General features: G+C 41.4%; 1 protein-coding gene across 8 annotated transcripts in view; it reads right to left on the reverse strand.

The window, feature by feature from the left end:
- TIAM1 (TIAM Rac1 associated GEF 1) overlaps positions 1-20,262 on the reverse strand; it is a 176,710-nt gene that overhangs the window by 76,537 nt on the left and 79,911 nt on the right. For 7 of the 8 annotated variants that reach the window (XM_033146906.1, XM_033146905.1, XM_033146900.1 and 4 more), the window contains 2 exons: positions 12,551-12,729; positions 2,035-3,014 (listed from right to left, as the gene is read on the reverse strand). In XM_033146906.1, coding sequence (XP_033002797.1) covers positions 2,035-3,003 — 969 coding nt within the window. In that variant the 5' untranslated portion in view covers positions 3,004-3,014; positions 12,551-12,729. Of the gene's footprint in view, positions 1-2,034; positions 3,015-7,231; positions 7,384-12,550; positions 12,730-20,262 lie in introns of all 8 variants that reach the window. The other variant, XM_033146902.1, reaches the window with a different exon arrangement.

The following is a 20,262-nucleotide window of genomic DNA, read 5'->3' on the forward strand; positions in this document are numbered from 1 at the left end:
AATTACTTCTTAGAAGATGGATGCTGTAAAGACTATTAATTACAAATATATGTCAAAGGAAGAGTTGCACATTAAACATATACAGGATAAATTTAATAGTTTCCTTTTGACCTGACTCATATTCTTACTTAGGCTGAGAGCAGACCGGTACAACATGCAGAATATGCCATCTCTAGAAACAGCACTGACATCACAACCAGCAACCAATAGAAAGGCGCCACCCAACTCCCGAGGTGACAACTTACAGCCGCCGCCTCAAACGGCTGTCCGCCATTTGCGGCCTAACTTTCAGCCGCCGCCTCAAGGGGCCCGACAACGCATAACAAGCAGGCAGCTGTTCACAGAGAGGTGGGGGGCGGGGTGGGGGGGTGATAGAGCTGCTACTACACGACCAAACCTCAAAAGACAGGAGAGAAGCCAGGCTTTGAGGCCAGGCGGCGTTGCGAGGCCAGGTTGCTATGGTAGCATGGGGCAAAAATGGAGGCCACCAACCCCCGAAGAAGCCGTCTGCGTGCGCGCCTTCCGAGGCCACAGCAATCGACAGCCGCTTTCCAGAACTTGAGCTCCATTTGCAATTATACAGCAGTAATACTTGACAGAGGAAGTTGGCTTATATTTGTCTATTCATGCATGTTGTACTTATAGCATACAACGAAAAGGCATTTACATCCCTAGAGGTGTGGTCTCAATTAATAGGTAAGTAGATTTTGGAGTAATGGTTTTGTGGGAGAAAAGGTACTGCTTTATCCCTAGCGACTTGGTGGCTGTGTCTGAAACTGGCACATCAATTAAAGCTGCTAGCTTCAGGACATGCTTTGTAGCCTATCTCGAAGCCACTTATATCATCTGAGTTAAAAGAACACCTCCATGCAAGGCCTCAGCAACTGCTTAAGGCCTGAGAAAAAAACAACAACATGCAAATTTAAGACCAGAGTCTCATATCACTGCTACAGCTGGTCACAGGAAACAGACAAGGGGAAAGAGGAACTTGAGTATATCAGATCAGGGAGGAAATGATGGAATAGAGAAATCGGGCAGCAGAATAAGGCATTTTAGAATTTCTTGATAGCAATAACCAGTATGGCCAGGGAGATGATCTGGGAGATAAAGCTGCTGGCAGTTTATGCATGCTGATAAATGATGGAAATTCCCACCCTTTGCACTAGGAGTGGAGACATGCCACAGCCAGCACCATGCAAGTGCAGAGTTGCTGAATGGGCAGCTGCCCCAGACACGACTTCTACACAAACTCCATTACCAAGCAGCAGCTACTAGCAATTCTGCCTACAAACCATCTCACCAGTGCCACTGGTGATAACAAAACAGCTCTCACCTTCAATTTATATGTCAATTAACTGTGATGAATGGTTGTGGTATTGTTGTTATTTTTTATGCACTGAGAATGAAACATATTAAATAAAAAGTAACAGAATATCAGGAAATGTTAGAAGCAGCATAGTTTCAAAGCCTACAGAGCAACTATCTTTCTTTTAGGCTGGACAAAGTAGTGGTTTTCTCCTTCCATAGTGAGTAATGAATTATCTGCCATTCCAATGAATAATCTCAGGGGTGGTACATTGCTGCTAACAATTAAGCCACTGATAACTAAGATGATATTTGCATATATGATCTGTTACCACCCAAATGTTTTGTTATGTGAATATTTTGTCATGAAAATATGACTCTCATGAACCATGGCATTTCTATATTCTAATAACTGCAATCTGATTCTTAGGCAAGTCCCCTTACCAACAACTCCAATACTAAGAGTGTATGTTGCTGTTGTTGTTGTTGTTAGAATAGGCTGTATATAGATAAAATCACCCAAGAATCAAGTTCTACTTAATCATCAGGAAAGTATTGGTTCTGTCCATGACTGCAATGACTCTTCATTACAAATCAAGGATCTGAATGGAAAATAGTTTATCTGGGACTAGCAAACAAAATTCTCATTTCAATTTTAAAAACCCAGCATATTTATAGCAGTGAACACCACAGGTTGTCAAGTTTGAAATAAGATATGGGTCTTTTTACCTGAGTTGTTTTTGCTCGTCTGCCATGCATACTGTTGCTATGGCTCATTTTTGGGTGAGTGATTCCTTCCGAGAGGCAATGAGATTTCCTGCAGGGGAGTGTGTTGTAATTACTGTAAGAAGGAACATTCTCTGTTGTGGCTGGTGACATTTTGTGGTTCTCCATATCTGGAATATGAGACATTAAATTCCGACAGTACCCTCCTAGCGTATTTCGTGGACCCCCATTGATCACAGCATTTGAGTTTTTTGGAGAATACAAGTCACTCATGGAATTGGCGCGCTGGCAGGTGACCAATGGCTGGCGACTGCTGCTCGCCTCTCTCCCTCGAGTCTCCTCGCTTTCCTTCTCCTCAGTAGAGCCTAGGATTTCTTCGTTGCTTGTCAAATGTTCTTGACTGAGATCAGAAAGTGAAAATTCCAAACTGTCCTCACGCCATATATCCGCAGATTTTGAACGTTTCTTCTTGAAACTTATAGGCTCCAAGAAATTGGTCCCATTTGTTGAATACAAATGTTGCCTGCTACCCCCTTCAGCCAGATATGTTGATTCATCTCCATAAAGTCTGCCGCTTTCTGAATTTGGCATGCTCTGTACTGAGGCTGCCATGAGGACTGTGCTGCTATCCACGCTGGGAGTGACCGAAGAATCAGTGTGGTAAGAAACTGGCCTTAAGCCCATATCCATCCTGTCTACCCAGATTGGGCTTCCAAAATCCTCCAAGTTGGCTTCTTGGGTAAAGGGCTCCAGGCCATTCTCTGCTAATGACTGAGGAATACTAGGAGTACTGCTAGATCGTGTGCTTACTTCTGAATTCCTGTGAATAATTTTTCCTGAGGAAGCATGTCTGGTCCGGCGAGATGCTTTGTTCGAAAGGCGAAGGGAACGTGATGTATGTTTTCTTCCTAAGCTGGCATGTTTCTCTCCATAAAATTGATGTTCTACATTTTGGCTCTCTGCGTTTCCCATGGTTTAAGGGTCTGAAAGAACAAGAAACATGAATGTGTTACAAATGCGACCTATATTCTCCAAACTTAAAGTGCCCCCCTTTTCATGTTAATAAAAGATTAGTTTAACCTGCCAGTGTTCCTGACAGACCCACTCATTATCCTATATATCAAGCAGCTGCTCTGTATGGATCTGACAAAACATGTCCAAGTCTCACAATGCTATGAGGTAATAAACAATACATATGCCATTACTTCCAAATTCATATGTTGATCTACGAAATATAACCTGAATAAAAAGCAACATAGGCTTCACTGAAATAAAACCAAAAGGTAGCCAAGGGGTTGAATTAACCAATTATTTTCCCCACACCCCACAACAATGCAAAATGCTTTTCTGTGACCCATGACTTTGTTTAACCCTCAATCTGAAACTGAAATGGTTTAGGCGATGTGTGTCTGACTGTGAGTGGGTATATATATACATATATCTTTTTGTGCTCTCATACACAATTCAACAAATACCTGCCCTCTGTATTATGGCATGTGCTCATATATCAGTGCCTGCTGAAAACTTGTTCTCCCAAGACTCAATTGCTAATTAATCTAACTCTGTTCTTATTATTTTATTGCTTTTATTATCATCGCTGTATAGGTGTTAAGCTCCATTGCAATTTTTGCACTGTGCTGTAAACTTCTTTTAGATTTTAGAAGAAAAGAAGGATTAAAATATTTTAAAATACAATAAAATATAATGAAATTAATAGAAGTGGTGACTATAATAATCCAATGGAATTTAAGAGTCATCATGAAAAGAAGCTAAGCTATATGCAAACAGATCCAAAAGATTCATAATCCAAATTAATGTAGAAATTGTTTTTCAGTAAGAAAAGAAGGGCTGGTTGGGGAAGAAGAGATAAATTAGTTATCTGCTTCTCAGTGGCATACAGTTCTTGCCACCTTGTTCTCAGAGCAGCAATACATTGATATTTTATTCAGACACATTCTGCTGCAGAAGTACACTTTACCCAGTTCTCTTCCTTGGGGTCTATATCTTAACATGAGAAGAGCCTTGCTAGATCAGACCAAAGGCCCATCTAGTCCAGTATACCATTTTCTACTGTGGTCAACCAGATGCTTCTGGGGTATACCTAAGGAGGACAAGAAAGCTTCTCTTCTTAATTGTCCTCAGGAACTGGTATTCAGAGGCCTACTGTCTCTGAACATGGAAGTTGTGTTCCAGCAATCATGGCTAATAGTCACTGATAGGCCGGTACTTCATAAATCTGTCCAATCCCCTATGAAATCCATCTTTATGAATATAAATATAAATATAATTATGTTAAAGATCATAGTTGACTATGACGTTGCTCTTTTTCAAGTTTTCCCCCAATTATAAACACAATCTACACCTACACTTTATATCTCAGCAATGTGTCAAGCCGGTTACCAATGAACACATTTGAACAGAGTGGAATTTTTATTTTAAAAATTTGGGCTTATGTGTTTGGAATGTATTCACAAGCCATTCAGGCAGTGAGATGGCAAAATTATAAATAATGTTTCCCTAAAACAGGATGCATACATGTTGCAGTGCTAATGGGAGCTCAGGATAAACCAAATTACTACTCCTCAGGGGGTCAAACCAAACCTGAATGAAAATCCCAGAAAGAAACTTGTTATTTTCTGGACAGACCATGAACCATTATCCAAAAGCCCCTCTTGAACATGACCTGGAACCAACTGCCCCACAACTCCCATCACCACCAAAAATCCAGACAAACCGGGCTACTTATTCTGGAATAAGAGCTCAGCCAAAAAAACAACTCTGGTGTGGAAATCTTAAAATCTCCACCAGAAGCAGAATGGCTCACAATAAGTCAAAGAAGAAAACAAAATGTCCCAAAGGGTTAGGGGGGTCCAGATTGCTCAAGGTTCTAGAATCTGCAGACACCTCCATGACTCAGTCGCACTGATGAATGAACAGCAGGCCCAGAGGGGAACTTGTGTTCCAAGATGGTGGTTGCAAATAAATACATACATAAAGCTGAAGGGTGCATAGAATTTATTGCTGACAGTTTAATGGTATCAGTTTTAGATCTACTAGCTTGCTCCACTGTGTAGATTTATCAGTGTAATAAGCCTTTTATTTAATTTTCTCACATGGACCAGAAACAAATCAACTGGTCCATGTGTACCAAACTGGTTATTAAACCTTTATTGGGCTGAACTGGAACCAAGCTAGAACAACTTTAGTTGTAGCAGAACCTGGAACTGTAACAAAACCATATATATTGCCTTCAGGCAATTTCTGGGGAACACAAGAGGGAGTTCTATTGTACTCCTGCATCTGCTTGACCACTGTGGAAACAGAAGGCTGGAACAGATGGGCTCTTGACCTTATACAGTGTCATGATACTGCTCTCTGACTCCCCATTCTCAGCGGGAGCAAGACATGGATTAAGAGGACATCTCAGCCCAGGAGGCAGATGCACCCTCTGAACCAGATTTTAAAGTCCCTGCCTCCTTGGGAGTGCCACCACCAGAGGGGTCTGTGATGCCAGCCTGAAGAGATTGCACTGCCTACTTTGGACAACAAGGAGTTCAGCTCTGAGACCACAGCAGAACTCTAGCCTTTCTCAATTCTGTCAGTCAGAATGCTCCTTTAATTAGGCGTGGGGCTACTGGTTCAAAAGAAGCTGCAGTCCTGCAGTTAGGCCACAATCTGAATTTGCTGCCTATTAGAGTAACACTCAAGTCCTGCCTTGTATGACTTCCAGACTAGGGTTCACTTAGACATATCCAAGGTGCTACCCACCTTGCTTGCTTGCCTTTTGAAGTTTGACATCTGCTCTGCTTGACCTTGCTTTGCTTGAACCTGACCTCTGCTTGATTAGACTTTGCTTCCTGGATTCAGAATTGGGGCTAGCAGTATGCAAGCTGGCGTGCCTCAACTCTGTGCCTGGCACATGTCCTCACTCAAACCCTGGCTGGGACCACTTTTTAAAAAATTGTGCAGCATTTTTTCCCAAAGGGTTGCCCCAGTCTTGTAGAAAGAAATTGCAATTTGAAATCTGCTCATGAATGGATATGGAGCTGTTTCCTACTAGTAATTTCACTTGTAAACCCAGGAGAGGATGCATTCCCCAGCTGCATCCTTTCTCTTGCAGAGGCTGTCCTATGGACCACCACCTCCTTAATGTGGTAGCAGTCCTTTCCTGAGCAGAAAGTTGCATGTGCTCAGTGGTAGCCATAAGATAGAGGCTGCATTGGGATCATAGTTCTCAGACTCCAGAGTGCATGAAGCGATAGAGGTAGAATTAAAACTGTTTGGAACAACAAAAACAGGGCTGTGTGTATCCCACAATTCTACAGGAATGCCGAAAAACCAGCAAATGTTATATTCTTAAAAACGCTTTCTAGTTTTAAAATGGTAGTTTGTAGCCTCATAGTTCTGGTGATTGTGGGCAATAGCTGATGAAACCTCAGAAGCCAGAGAATTTGTTAAACATTCTTCAGTTTTTTGAGAGGACTGTTATATAGCTCCTGTCCTTCCCACAGACAAACACAAGCAGATTATGCCTAAAGATAGATGCAGAAGCAGAAAAAGCTGCAATTGCTTCTCTTTTTTATATTAAAATCCATTTTTAGCACACCAGTGAATCAAATGGTAGTATGTCATTCTTGCCGCTCCCTGATACAGTACCATCTTGCCCAGCTGGGAAAGGAAGTGTCCTGCACTTGGGTGCCAGAGACGGCTTCCATCTCAGCATCTTGACTTTCAGGGCACTTTGTTCCTCAGACGGAAGAGGAAAAAGCCAACAGTAGCAACCAGGCAGCTGAGCAAATGTACTGTATAAGGACAAGAATGATATGTCAAGTGTTCAATTTACTAGTACACTGGAGACAGGTGTTAATACAAAGCAAGAACTGACAGCACATTCTCAGCCCTGTGAAAGCCGTTTCTATATTACATCTGTCTTCAGTCTCAAATATGCAAAATAGTACAACCTACCTAGGCAAAATACAAATTCATTTAAAGTTAGTTTAATTTGTTACATGACTTATACAAGTTTCCTCGTCACTGAATGCTGGTTACCCTTGGTGCAAAATTTAATCTCTTTTAACAGTGTGAAACACACAGTCCTGGGGAAGGTCCACACACACACACACACACACACACACACAAGATATTCAAATGTCATCTGCAATTGTCAGTAGGACATTCAAGAATTAAATGTTCTACCTACATAGCGAGGCTCCACTGCCATTCTTTTGGAGAAGGGCTTACAAATTTGACAACAGAGCAGCTCCACCATTTTCCATTTTTGTTTAAAATTCTATCTCCCCAAACAGTGGAAAGGGCAGCAGAAATCCATCCATTTATCACTCTTCGATCATCCTAAGTAGAAGCACAACACAGTACTTAAGAATGTTCAAGGGGCAACTAATCTCTTTCAGGCAACCTTAAGAGTGTGGTCTTAACTGCAATTAGGAGACTTTCAGAACAATCCTATACTTGTTTACTCAGAAGTAAATCTCAATGTGTTCAACTGGCCTTGCGCCAAGGCAAATGTGCTTAGTCTCAACATGTTGTGCCTTGTAATTAGAAAGGATACAAAGAGGTTTTACAGTGAAGGCTTCCAAATACCAACTAAAAGGTTTCAAACCAAAGCAGCCAAATTCACCTTACATTCTTTAGAGCTGGGAAAATCTAAGTTCTGATGGATCATTCTCGAAAATTATGAGATCACTATTTTGTGTCAGATGAAGGAGCATGAGACTCAGCTACTGAGAAAGGAGCTGCTAATTTTAGACCAACTTGCTATACAGAAACTCAGTCCCTAGACACGCAGCAACTTGCCCAATGAATAAAGCAACTGCATGCATTTTGCCAGTTCAGCACATGCAATGAACCCAACACAGAACATAAATAATGCACAAAATCATAAAAAAATTAAAAAGCTTTCCCCCAAAAAAGAACCTAAGAGTAATCTCTACTGAGCAAGAAATAAAAGCAGCTAGGAGAAAAGTGCTTTCCCTCAAAGAGCATTCATTTGCTACCACAAAATTCAGCAACTGTGATAATGGTTCCCTTAATACCATCATCTTTGGGAATACAAATAGAGGTGTTCGTGGGAAAGTTTTAGCAGGTCGTGATAAAAGGCATCTGTTGAGTAGTGCTCTGACGTAAGCAGACCATCCTTAATACGTTGGACATTATGCAAGTTGAGGGTTTTAACTTGCCCTGGATTATGTTCAAAGAATGACAGGCATTACACAAGACTTTTAACTTACCGCCTAAGTTAACAAAAATATAAATCCTACTTTTTAAATGAGACTATTAGGCATATTTGAAGGGTTGAAATACAGGTTGGACACCAACAGACTGCAGCAATCATCTGAGGGCACAGGGCCTTCTTGGCAGTGGCACCCTCCTTGTGAAACGCCCTCCCATCAGATGTTAAGGAAATGAACTTTTAGAAAACATCTGAAGGCAGCCCTGTATCAGGTTTTTAATGTTTGAGGTTTGACTATGTTTTTATATGTATTGTAAGCTTCCCAAAGTATAAATAATATATAACAATAACAACAACAACAACAACAACAACAACAACAGCAGCAGCAACAGCAACAGCAACAGCAACGATGATGTGGCATAATGGCTAAAATGCTAATTTAATATATGAGCTTTTAAGTCAACCTGCCTGGTCCAAATGCCTGCCTTCCTTGGGCTCCCACTAAACTGCAGTCATTATTGCAGCTTAGCGGTGCAGGAGGGAGCAAGGCCCTTTTCATTGTCTGGCACAACTGACAACCAGACCCTCTTTTTGTGCTTCAATAGGACAGACCCTTCTTTGCCTTGTTTTGAGTGGCCAGTATTACATATTTCTTTTAGCTGCCTTGAGTTTCAGTTGGAAAGAAAGGTAGGATGTAAGTATTTCATATCAATCATGAAGAAAAATTGGACAGTCTTGGGGAAGAGAGGAAGTGGAGTCACCTCCACCACATGGTTTGAGTGGGAGGGGATGGGGATGGGGATGGGGGAATGCATCAAGCCAGCAGGGCAGCCAGCGAAGATGCACGTCCACTGTGGCTCCTGCTGCTTTCCTACTGACTGAGAAAAGCTGCTCTGCCTCAGTGCCAGGGGAATAGTGCTACGGTGCCTTGAAGTGAAGATGATCAGTAGGCCTGTTCTCCATAAGTGTGAGGGGAAGGCAGAGCCTCGCAATTGGCTGCCCTGTTTTCCCTCAAAGTGAGAGAAGGCTGCAGCATTATCAGCTGCCCAAGTCTCCCTCAGCATGAGGGAAGGCAGCTCAGATCAGCAGTGTTAGCGGCTGAGATCATCGTGCAGTATCCTCGCACGAGGAGCAATATATTTCTGTGTACTGCCGGGTCAAAATCGTTATCACAGTGTGATTTCAAAAATGATTTTGGCCAATATATTGAAAAATCACACAATGTGGAAACAGACTATAAAATTTGTTATATTGCCATGCAAAAGTGACTAAGAATTAGTTGGGGGGAGGCAAGGGGTGGGGCTATGGACCCTCTGGGTGTGTTCCCTGGACCCCCAAGGGTCCCTGGATCCCTAATTGGGAACCACTATTCTAAGGTAACTTATGGCTCTCCAAATGCTGTTAGTCTCTAACTCAGGGGTCGGCAACGTGGGCCGGAGCGTGCACGCCCATGCATGCCCGTGCGTGCGCTCTAGCTATTTCCAGCGCACTTCCGGGACGGAGGAGCACCTGTGCGCATGTGCACACTCTATTTCCAGTGCTCTTCCGACCTGGAAGTTGGTCCCCGCAGCAAGGGGGGAAATGGTGGCATGGGGGAAAAGCATGGAATCCCCACGCCGATTCAAAGAACTGTTGTGGGCTGGTTCCAGGAAGCTCATGGGCCGGAACCAGCCCATGGGCCTTAGGTTGCCGAACTCTGCTCTAACTCCTATCAATCCCAACCAGATAGCCAATGGTCCGGGATGATGGTAGTTGTAGTCCAATAACATCTGGGGGGGCCATATCCTTGGGTTACAAGATAACACATGTGAAGTTCCTGGAATTCTCTCAAGTGCTATAGAAATGCTAAAGTAAAGCGATTGGGTGATTAAATGCAACAAGAGGATTTGTTTGAAGGGAATTGGCTATTGGGTTTATTGCTCTCACATCAAAGTCCACCAAAGAAGACATACAACATTGCAGATCTGCCATTAAAAGCCACAATCCAATACAGAGTTAAGCGTGCTTGATCCCACTGAAGGCAAACAAACCTAAAGTGCACTTTGGTCTGTGTTAGCCATTGTTTTGATAACTGAACAGGGACCCCCTACATTACTATTCACACATTTAACTGCAAGACCAAATCAGTCATTATCCATCTTTCTATATATTAGGTACAAGGAGAAGATTTCTAAAGATAGAGAATGCTGATTCTCCCAACCCTTCCATGCAGAAAGGCATCCTCATCAACTAAGTTTTTTTATTTTATTTTCCTGGAACGCTTTTTTATTTCCCAATTAAGCTCCATACTATATACCAGGGTTTCTCAAACTTGGGTCTCCAGCTGTTTTTGGACTACAGTTCCCATGATCCCTGACCACTGGTCCTGCTAGCTAGGGATGATGGGAGTTGTAGTCCAAAAACAGCTGGACACCCAAGTTTGGGGAACAGTGCTATATATGAAAGAACTATGAAACATTAAATTTAACCACCAAAGTTTGAGGCTTCATGAACTTCATAGTTTCACCATTAAATACAAAGTACCTTGTAAGACAACAGATTGCAAATTTAAAATTAGATTCTGGTGGGAGGCTGTTAGCATAAAATCTGTATTTTCTGCTCAGAGCCAAGCTTTAATACTGTGAAAATGGGACGAAAGTTCCAACCAATAGCATGCCCTTTGTTTCCAAAAACAAACCAGCCATCCACTGAAATAGAATTTACCTCGGTTGGGCTCAAAGCACACGTAACAGCAGCAGACTAATTTCTCTAAGCCCAGCTCTGCCATAGTCACCTCCAAAGTCAGGGCCAAGGTAAGATTTTTGGAGCAAAAGGGGTATGCAGGAAAAATATCTGAATCATCCTGGCAGCTGCCATTTAGAACAGGGGAGGGAACCTGTGGCCTTCCAGGTGATGTTGGACTCCCAGCAGCCTGAGGTAGCATGGCCAATGGTCACAGGTGATGGAAGCAGCCCAGCAACATCTAGAGAGCCACAGATTCCTACCTCTTCCCTATAGCCTCTTGCAATAGGTGCTTTACCCTAACCCTAACCCTAACATTAGGAATTTAGGAATGTGTGCCATGTGTAAGGGAAGACTTAAGTGCTTACCCTGCCTTTCCTCTAAAAAGCAAAATGAAACCGAGCCCTCCACCATTCCTCTCTTCATTATATAATTGGAAAATACCTACATTTAAAGAAATGGATCTGCTGGCATCACATTTAATTTGTGCCTCAATCTGAGGAATCAGATAAAATAAAGCACTATAGTCTGTATTCACCAAAGTCTTCTTGTTTGTGCTCATACTTCTGTATGCGCAACAGAACTTCTCTTCCCTCTCCCCAACCCCAATATCTGGACCTTTGGGGTTTGGGGAATCCCCAAAACAGATTTGGTGGGGTACGTGTGCATGGAGTGAGGAGGGGAGGATATTCTGCTGTACAAGTAGAAGAACTTGTATGAACAGGATAACTTTGTTGGAAAGGACCCCATGAAGGTCACTTTAAACATATCTATTTAAAGTAACTGCAAGGTCGCTTTCACTTTTTAATGATAATGTTTAATTAAGTTTTTAGTTTTAACCTTTTTTCTTTTTTCAAATTTTATTCATCCTTTTCAAGTTTACAAATTTCACTAATTTTACAGGTAGGTAGCCGTGTTGGTCTGCCATAGTCAAAACAAAATATAAAATATAAACAAATTCCTTCCAGTAGCACCTTGGAGACCAACTAAGTTTGTTCTTGGTATGAGCTTTCGTGTGCATGCACACGAAAGCTCATACCAAGAACAAACTTAGTTGGTCTCTAAGGTGCTACTGGAAGGAATTTTTTTTTTGACTAATTTTACAATCATTTTAACATTTCAAAATTTGACTTCCTTCCCCCTCTTTCTACGGTTCCTTAAATTTATTTTTAATATCCTCTGGCATATCCAAAAAAACTTAATTTGCTCATTTATTCATCTACTTTAAATATATACTCTTATAAAACTTAGGTCTTATAAACCTGCAGTAGCTTTAACCTTTTCGATGCCTTTTATTACTCGGCACTTCACAAGAAACCATAACAAAGCAAATCACAGGTGTGTGTTTTTTTAAAGTTATAAATCTATGGCCAGGTACTTTGTTTCATAATCAACACATTGAAGTATAAAATGCATTTGGGAAATGTCCTGCAGGCAATTCAAAGCAGAAAAAAGGGAAGGAGGGAATAAAGGATCTCATCAGTTGTCACCAAATGGAAATTCCAGTTCTCCTATATTGCTCAACAGGTAGACTGGTTAGCCACATTCTCCTCCCAAAACTGCACACCAGGAAGCAAATTCCCATGCAAAATGCTTAAACATACATACCTTACAAGGCAGCACTGGTATGCTGCACTACTTTCTCCAAAAGAAATATGGGATATAGATGTATATAACTGCAAATGCTATTAAAATGAGCAGTTACTGGAACTGCAGAATCTGTCACCAGCTGCCACCCAATGACTCCATTACTGTCTTGTCGGAGCCTGTGAATATATGCCAAAAACCTGTTGGGGAAGAAAAGAGAGAGAGAAGCAAAGGAAAAGGATTAGCCAGTCTGGATATAAAGTTCCACTTTAGTAATTTACTGCATGGAAATGACAAGAATCAACATTAAACTGTATCATAATTACACTTGTGTATTATTAGAAGTGTGTGCAGGCAGGGAAAAGATTAGGACATTATATAGAGGTACGCCCTGTCTCCTTTTCAAAATGAGGTACAGTATACAGGCATGGGAAATTTATAGAAGAAATGGGATATTCTTGCTAAATTTGCATCCTTTGCTTAAGAAGGGCAAAGCAGAGGGGAATCAAAACTGAAACAGATAGAGGCACACAAACAAGAGGGTCCTATTCAGGGAAGTATTTTTCAGCCATCTTCATAAATTCTTGTACAAGAAGGCTGTCTATGAACCAACCTCAATAAGCAAAGAAAAGGAGGCATGAAAGCACTCTACTGAAAATGTCTTTATGCATTGACAAAAGCTCAGAATACAAGCTGGATTTTAAAAGGGCGGCAACTGAAGGAACTGGTTTAACTGGATTCTTTGAAAAGAAATTACACAATTAAATACATAGCTACCAGTACAGGCCCCACTGACAGAATGAGACACAAGCAACAGCCTGGTTTTCCACTCACTTCTGTATTAAAGGCAGTAGGTAAGTGATGAAGGTGCATTATTCAAAACAAAAAGAATGCAACGTATCATTCACCAATAGGGCATTAAAGTCACTGGCATTTCAGAAAAAGATAACTGTTTCTAGAGTGATAGGCATAGTAAGTGGGAGGCAGCAATCTCATAAGAATTCACTGGGTCCTGGTGGTTCTTAAAACTGGGAAAAACAAAAACAAAAATTTACAATAAGCTTACACTCCTCTGTTCAGCCTTGCTCCTCATTTATTGGGATCATAAGAAGAAGGAAGAGGGCTAGTGCCATTTTGTTTACTTCCTTCTGCTCTGTGCTTCTCTCCCCTCATCTTTCTTTAAGCTGCTGTTGAGCTCCGAATCTGAAAAGGAGTTTATGTGTTGCCTAGAAGCTGGCAGAAATTAATAACATGAAGCTCCTGTACAGTGAAACAGGCTCATTATAATGCCAGCTGCCAATAATTTACAAGGTTAGATTCCCAATAGCAAACAAAGGTCCCACAGGCAACTCTTCTTCCAACTACATCTTGTATTCCGTCTTTTTTGTTTAAAAAATATACTTGAAAAGAAAAGGCATTGACTTGCAAAAGGGGGGTGGTTTTAAAGCAATTATAACTATGTCCATAGACTGTAATATTGTCCTCCATGACAATGGCTCAGTTCTGATGAAACTTAAACTATGGTTTGGTACTATTTGAAAGTTTCAGGTGTGTCTGTTTTCCTGTCCTCCTCCTTTTGTGTACACAACTATGATTTCCTTCTATCATGGAAGTAGAACCAAAGTTGGAAGGTTCAAATGTAATGATAAACTATGGGTTTGGCACAAACCAAGAAAAGGAATCTCAGCATGCAAGGAGGAGGAGGAAGGCAGGCGTGCTTGCACCCAAGACTCATTCACATGCTGCTAATCAGTGTTACAGTCATTTATTCATTCATTCATTTATTCATTTAATGAGATTTATACAGCACTTGACTGTAGAGAACCTCAAAGTGGATTACAAAAAGCAGTTTGGTACATCTGAACCAAACCAGTATTTAGCAAATAAAGAGGAGAGATCTTACAGCACAATCCTAAGCATGCTGACTCAGAAGGAAGTCCCACAGAGTTTAATTGGAACTTAATCTCTTGTAAGTATGCATAAGATTGAATATTTAATTTTCAACATTTTGTTCTAATAATACATCTCCCTTTCTATGAAGGCTTGGCCACATTACCTAAAAGCCAGAGACACAAGCACTGCAATGCTTCAGGTTCAAGACTTTGGAATTTCAAACCATAAAGAAATGATTTTGAACAAAGAAAATACCCAGGAGGAAGCAGGGTATTTACTTGCCACTCCTGTTTCTCACCTTCATTGTTTTGTGGTCGTTTCTTCATTGCTAGCTTCTGTTGGAATTTGTTTTCAATTGCTGCACTGTACATACAGTGTCAGAGTGAAACATGAATGCTTCCACATAAGCTAAGAAATAAAACCTAATGCCCTGCTTGTAAATGGTACTGTCTGGCTCTCAGAACATGTTCCTTGAGATTGCTAGGAACTTAGCACAGAGTAGAAAAGGTAAAGGTAAAGGGACCGCTGACCGTTAAGTCCAGTCGTGGATGACTCTGGGGTTGCGGCGCTCATCTCGCTTTACCTGGTCATGTGGCCAGCATGACTAAGCCACTTCAGGCGAACCAGAGCAACGCATGGAAACGCCGTTTACCTTCCCGCTGGAGTGGTACCTATTTATCTACTTGCACTTTGCGTGCTTTCGAACTGCTTCACCTTCACGAATATAGGAGCTCTAGGAAATGCCAGTTTCAAAAGGCAGGTTTCACTATAGGAGGTCCTAGCAAGGAGCATGCCTCAAAATAACCAATTCTGGTGGGGAAGGGGAAACCTCTCAATAAGTGGAGCAACATTCCAATTAGACCAAACAGCTGAGTTCCTAAGAGAGAGGGTTTTAAGATGGTAACTGGCAATTCCATTTAGCTGGAGGGCAACTTTGCTCAGCTGCTATGCTACAGTATATTCCCATCTACTTCCACTGAGCAGAGGATCCCATTCAGAAGCAAGCACACACCGTTGCCTCCCCAGTGGTCACCAGTTTACATCACAACAGCTTTCCCACTTGTCTCAGTCTTGATTCCTCCAAGCATGCTTGCCTTCTTACACACAAGCAATCCAGGCTATCTGCTTCTTCAGTCAAATGTTACTTCTTGTGGAGTTCAAGAGGCAAGAGGATGGGGACAAAAAATTAGCTCTGCCCCTCTTGGCTCAGACTCCACCTACTGCTGGTCTCCTTGCTTTCCACACCACGCATCGCCAAAAAGCACCAGCCACCATTGAACAGGGGTCTTTAGACATTTCCAGGGACCACCAGCACCAACTGTTCTTAATTTCAAGTGATGAGCAGCGTGGCTAAGTCAGAATCTAGATGTCATTTCAGAAAGGTTGGTTCATCCCCTCATTCTCCTTAATATCCAAAATGCAAATTGTGATCTTCCAGTGAAAAATCTGTATTCCTTCCTCCAATCAAGCATGTCTATGACTGCAAGTGCTACTTCTGCTACAGATGTTAAGATTATGAGTACTCTTGACTAGGTTCATATAACACTTGCATTCTCCAATATGTTTTTAAAAAACATATTTAATCTCTCCCCGTCCCCCCATTCTTAGGCTAAAAGCTCCCAGCTGCACTTCTCCAGCACAGCACCTATTTTACCAGCTGAAAAATAAGAGAAAATCAGAAAGCTAGAAGCAGCAGTTACACACTACAGTATTTAGTATGCTTTTTTCTACTCTCTCCTTAGTTATTGGCTGTGCATGAGCACTCTTGCCCCACACCCGAGTTTTTGAGCACATGTGTAACTTGCTTGCCTGCAGCCATGAAAGGTGATCTCCCGGATCCCAGCTAGGCTCCTTAAAACAAGGCAATTTTGCCCCACAATGACTCACATCAGGGTAGTTTTTGATTGTTTGTTTGTTTGCTTGCTTGCTTGCTTGCACTATCAGTACATGGTCCAGCCTAGAACTCAGAATGAAAGTGGTTAACTTTTCAGCCATCCCAAGAAGCTCTAGGGATGATAACACATTTTGGAATGCTGCTGTGTGGGAGTAAGTGGCTACATCTGATAAATTTTCACACAAAAATATTATGCTACAAAATTGGTATCATTTGTGGTTGAAGCATATGGCTGAGGTGTTTGAGCTCATGGTGAACAATTATTCTTGGTAAATGCAATGCAAATCAATGTAAAGACTCTTATTGTTAGGTATGTCACTGCACACCACAGTTTATATAAAACTAGAAAATGTCTGGCTGTCCAAGTTCAAAGCTGACATGTATCACTCAGTTCTTTATACCTCCCCCACCTCATCTCTTCATAAACTACACTCACAGGTTTTTCACTCGGTGAATTATTATTATCATTATTATGTATTTATTTATACCTCACCTTTTTCCCTTGACAGTAATTGGTTTTTAAAAGTTCCCCGTTGCAACACAGATGGACACATATACAAAACACAAACACCTAAACTTGAGGTGAGGGGGGAGTGTATCAAAAAGTATGGTAATTTTATAGATATTTATTTGGGGTGTGTGGAAGGCAACTTTCTTTTTCAGACATAGTTGTTGTTTTTAAAGGAACCTTCACAAAGAAAGCAGCAGATAAACCTGTCAAATAAATTATTCCTCCAGCATGAGCATCAATCCTACACAAATTCTATAATTAGAAATATAATTATCCCTCTCAAAAGACCTTGTATCTCTATGTAAGTGACAGGTCACATCCTCCAAACAACAATTAAAACTAGCAAAATCAGAAACGGGAATTAATAGCAACCTATAAAGAGCACAGCACATAGGCAGGCACCACAGCAGGGGACACCCCCTGCACAAATGCTCTTTTGAGTGCAGGGTGCATGTTTGCACATAAAAATAATAACAAAATCTAGAAGAATGCCTTGAAGTAAGCGAGAACTCCAAAGACAGGCATTACAAAACATGGGAAGCAACGCCACAGTAGAAAAATGTTCAAGTGCTGCAAGACTGGGTACTTTGATTCTGACCAGTGGTTCAAAACGCAAAACAGACCTCCTAACCAGTGGCGCAGCAAGGTCAGGTGGTACCCGGTGCGGAACATTTCTTGTCACATTGAATTTATTAAAAAAAAATTGCCTGCAAAAATGGTTTGACTTTATTTCATATTTGGGGGGGGGGGAGCCAAAGTTGTTGAGCCCTTCAGCTGAGGGGGAGCTGGCAGGCAGACCATTTTGGCAGCACTCCAAAGCCACAGCATCTATCACACCCGGGGCGGACTGCACCCGCCACACCCACCTTGATCCACCCCTGCTCCTAACCAGTAAAGAACATTATGATCACTAACCACCATGGCTACTTTAAGGTCTTCGGTTAGTTGCTCATGAGTAACCAGGCAAAACTCCGACCTTTCCCTTAGTAGTTTTATTGTGCATACTATGTACAGTGCAGAGCTAACAAGTTCATATCTGTATCACATGTCGGCAGAATCCAGGAATGGCCCCTTCCGGTTCTGACCCCAACAAAAAGAGTTTCGGTATACGAAAACCACACCTCCCATCCTTTCGTTTCACCCCTCGACGCCTTTGGGGCAACAGAAGCTGCGTGTCTCCTTCCTCGCCCCTTGGGCTAGGAGAGTGCAGGGTCTCTCCAGCATCTTCAGAGCCTCTACCCTCCATTCCCTGAGACGCATGCCCCTCCTCGCTGCTCCCTTCGCTGCTAGAAGAGGTGCTGCTGGTCAGGTGGGGTCGGGGCTCTCTGTAACATCCCGAGAGCCCTTCCACCACCTTGCGCTGCGCTGGGGACAGTTCCCTGACAGCTATGTTCTTCCTTCAGGGTCAGAGACAATATGCTTCTGAATACATGTTGCTGAGAACTCCAGGTGAGGAGAGCTCATAGGCATCTGGTTGGCCACTGTGGAAACAGGATGTTGGGCCTGATGGGTCTTTGGTCTGACCCATGAGAGCTTTTTTATAGTCAGGTACAAGATACTGCCATAAAGCTATGCCAGTTTTCTGTGAATTGGACAGTGTTGTTTGTATGTGATTTTTTTCAAATGTCTGAACTGTTCATGAAAGCTTTAATTAAGAGTTCCATGTAGTTATTTTTGCAATGGCCAGCAAGCAACTATAAAATTCTGCCTAGCTCAATTCTAATATTTTGGAACACAGTGTCGCTGCAGAACCAAATGGGCAGAAGGGTCTCTTGTGGACGTTTCATTATTTATTTCAACAGGGATTCTACAAACAAATGTTCAGAATACATTCTGAACCAGAGTGTTCAGCATACAATACTCTTTTTGGGTGCAATCCTTACTGGACACTCCTATATGTGCAATACATGAGTTTTCATTTTAGAAAAACATATACATAGTGCACTGCTTTATGCTGAGCGAACTGATACTAAATCAAAGTATTAACATTTTTTTCATTTGGAATGAACACTCAGCATCCCACTCCTAAATAAATTTATTTAGAAGCAAGGATTGCCTAGAACAAGGGGGAATGTTACACTTTTTCCTCATGTAACTTTACAATTTGTATCTGTTATCTTGATAAGTAATCCAAATATTGGCTGCTCACATTGCATCTGAAAAGTAGCATGCCACTCTGAAAAACTACTGTTATCTTAGAAGATTAACAATATATCTGGCATTCTTTAGGGTACCTGCAATACTCTCTTTTTTATTCTGTTGCAGCAGAGTTAACAAAATAGCGTGACTGCCTCTCTGATATTTTTAGATAAAGTGTTACTAAGCCAAAGAGAAATGCATGAACAGAAGTTGCAGAGCAACCATTTCACCTGCACCTGATAAGTTACTTGCAAATTATGCAGTCTAGTTTAGAACAGGGCCAGCTTCCTGGGATTTATGCAAATATGCAAACCAGCTAAAATCTACAAGCGATTGTTGCACCCTTTTTTAATTGATTATGGTCAAATGTTGCAAACTGATGCGGTAGCTTGCAGAATGATACTTAATATTTTGCTCACTGGATGAAACCTGCAATTAGAGGTGGGTGCTAGAACATCCTGTAGGACTGCCCATTTATAAATGAATGATATACTCAGGGAGGTGGGGGAGTACAAGGTGCTGTCCCCTTGAATCAATCTGCAAAGGTATGGAAAAGTTCAGAGCTGGCTTTCTGTCCTGAAATCTGAGTTTAGGCAAGGACTCCAAGCAAAACACAGGCGCTCTTGCTTTCATTTCAAACTGTGTAATATACCCAATGAATCCCACACCACCAGTGGGTGACATCTGTAAAACTGTAATTAACTACTGGTATTTGAACAGCGCTCAGAATAGCTAAAGTAATTTCTTGGTGCTTCTTGTGACTTTGTGGGGGTGGTTTGAAGAACAAAAGATGACGTTCTAATATCCCGCTTCACACTATTAGGATGTAGAAAGATGGTGGTAGTTCTCCATTCTTGTTCACAATAATGTGTTGAAAGGTTTATCACTTATCACCCCAATTTTTAAAACAGCAGGAGAAAGCACATATTGCAAGTTTCTCTGTGTGAATGCATCCCTTCAGTGCAAATTCCTTGACTCACATGTTCTTTTCATTGAAATTAGTCAGTGGGACAGTCCACATTTTTTCATCTGTATATTAGAACACATTTATTAACATTTTATTATGTTATTCTTCCCCTGGCCCCAAAAGAAAAAGAGCTTTGAGAAGAGGTGACCTTTGAGCAGGAACTTATTTTATTTAGACCATTTCCATACTGCTTAAACTATAACAAAATCTCTAAGTGGTATACAAAAATTTTTAAGGTTACCAAAATGCACAATGAAACCATGAATACAAATTACTAATAAATATATGCACATAGCATTTATTTATTTATTTATCCTTTCAAAACACAT

The sequence above is a fragment of the Lacerta agilis genome, chromosome 4 (assembly GCF_009819535.1).
Source record: "Lacerta agilis isolate rLacAgi1 chromosome 4, rLacAgi1.pri, whole genome shotgun sequence".
NCBI lineage: Eukaryota > Metazoa > Chordata > Lepidosauria > Squamata > Lacertidae > Lacerta > Lacerta agilis.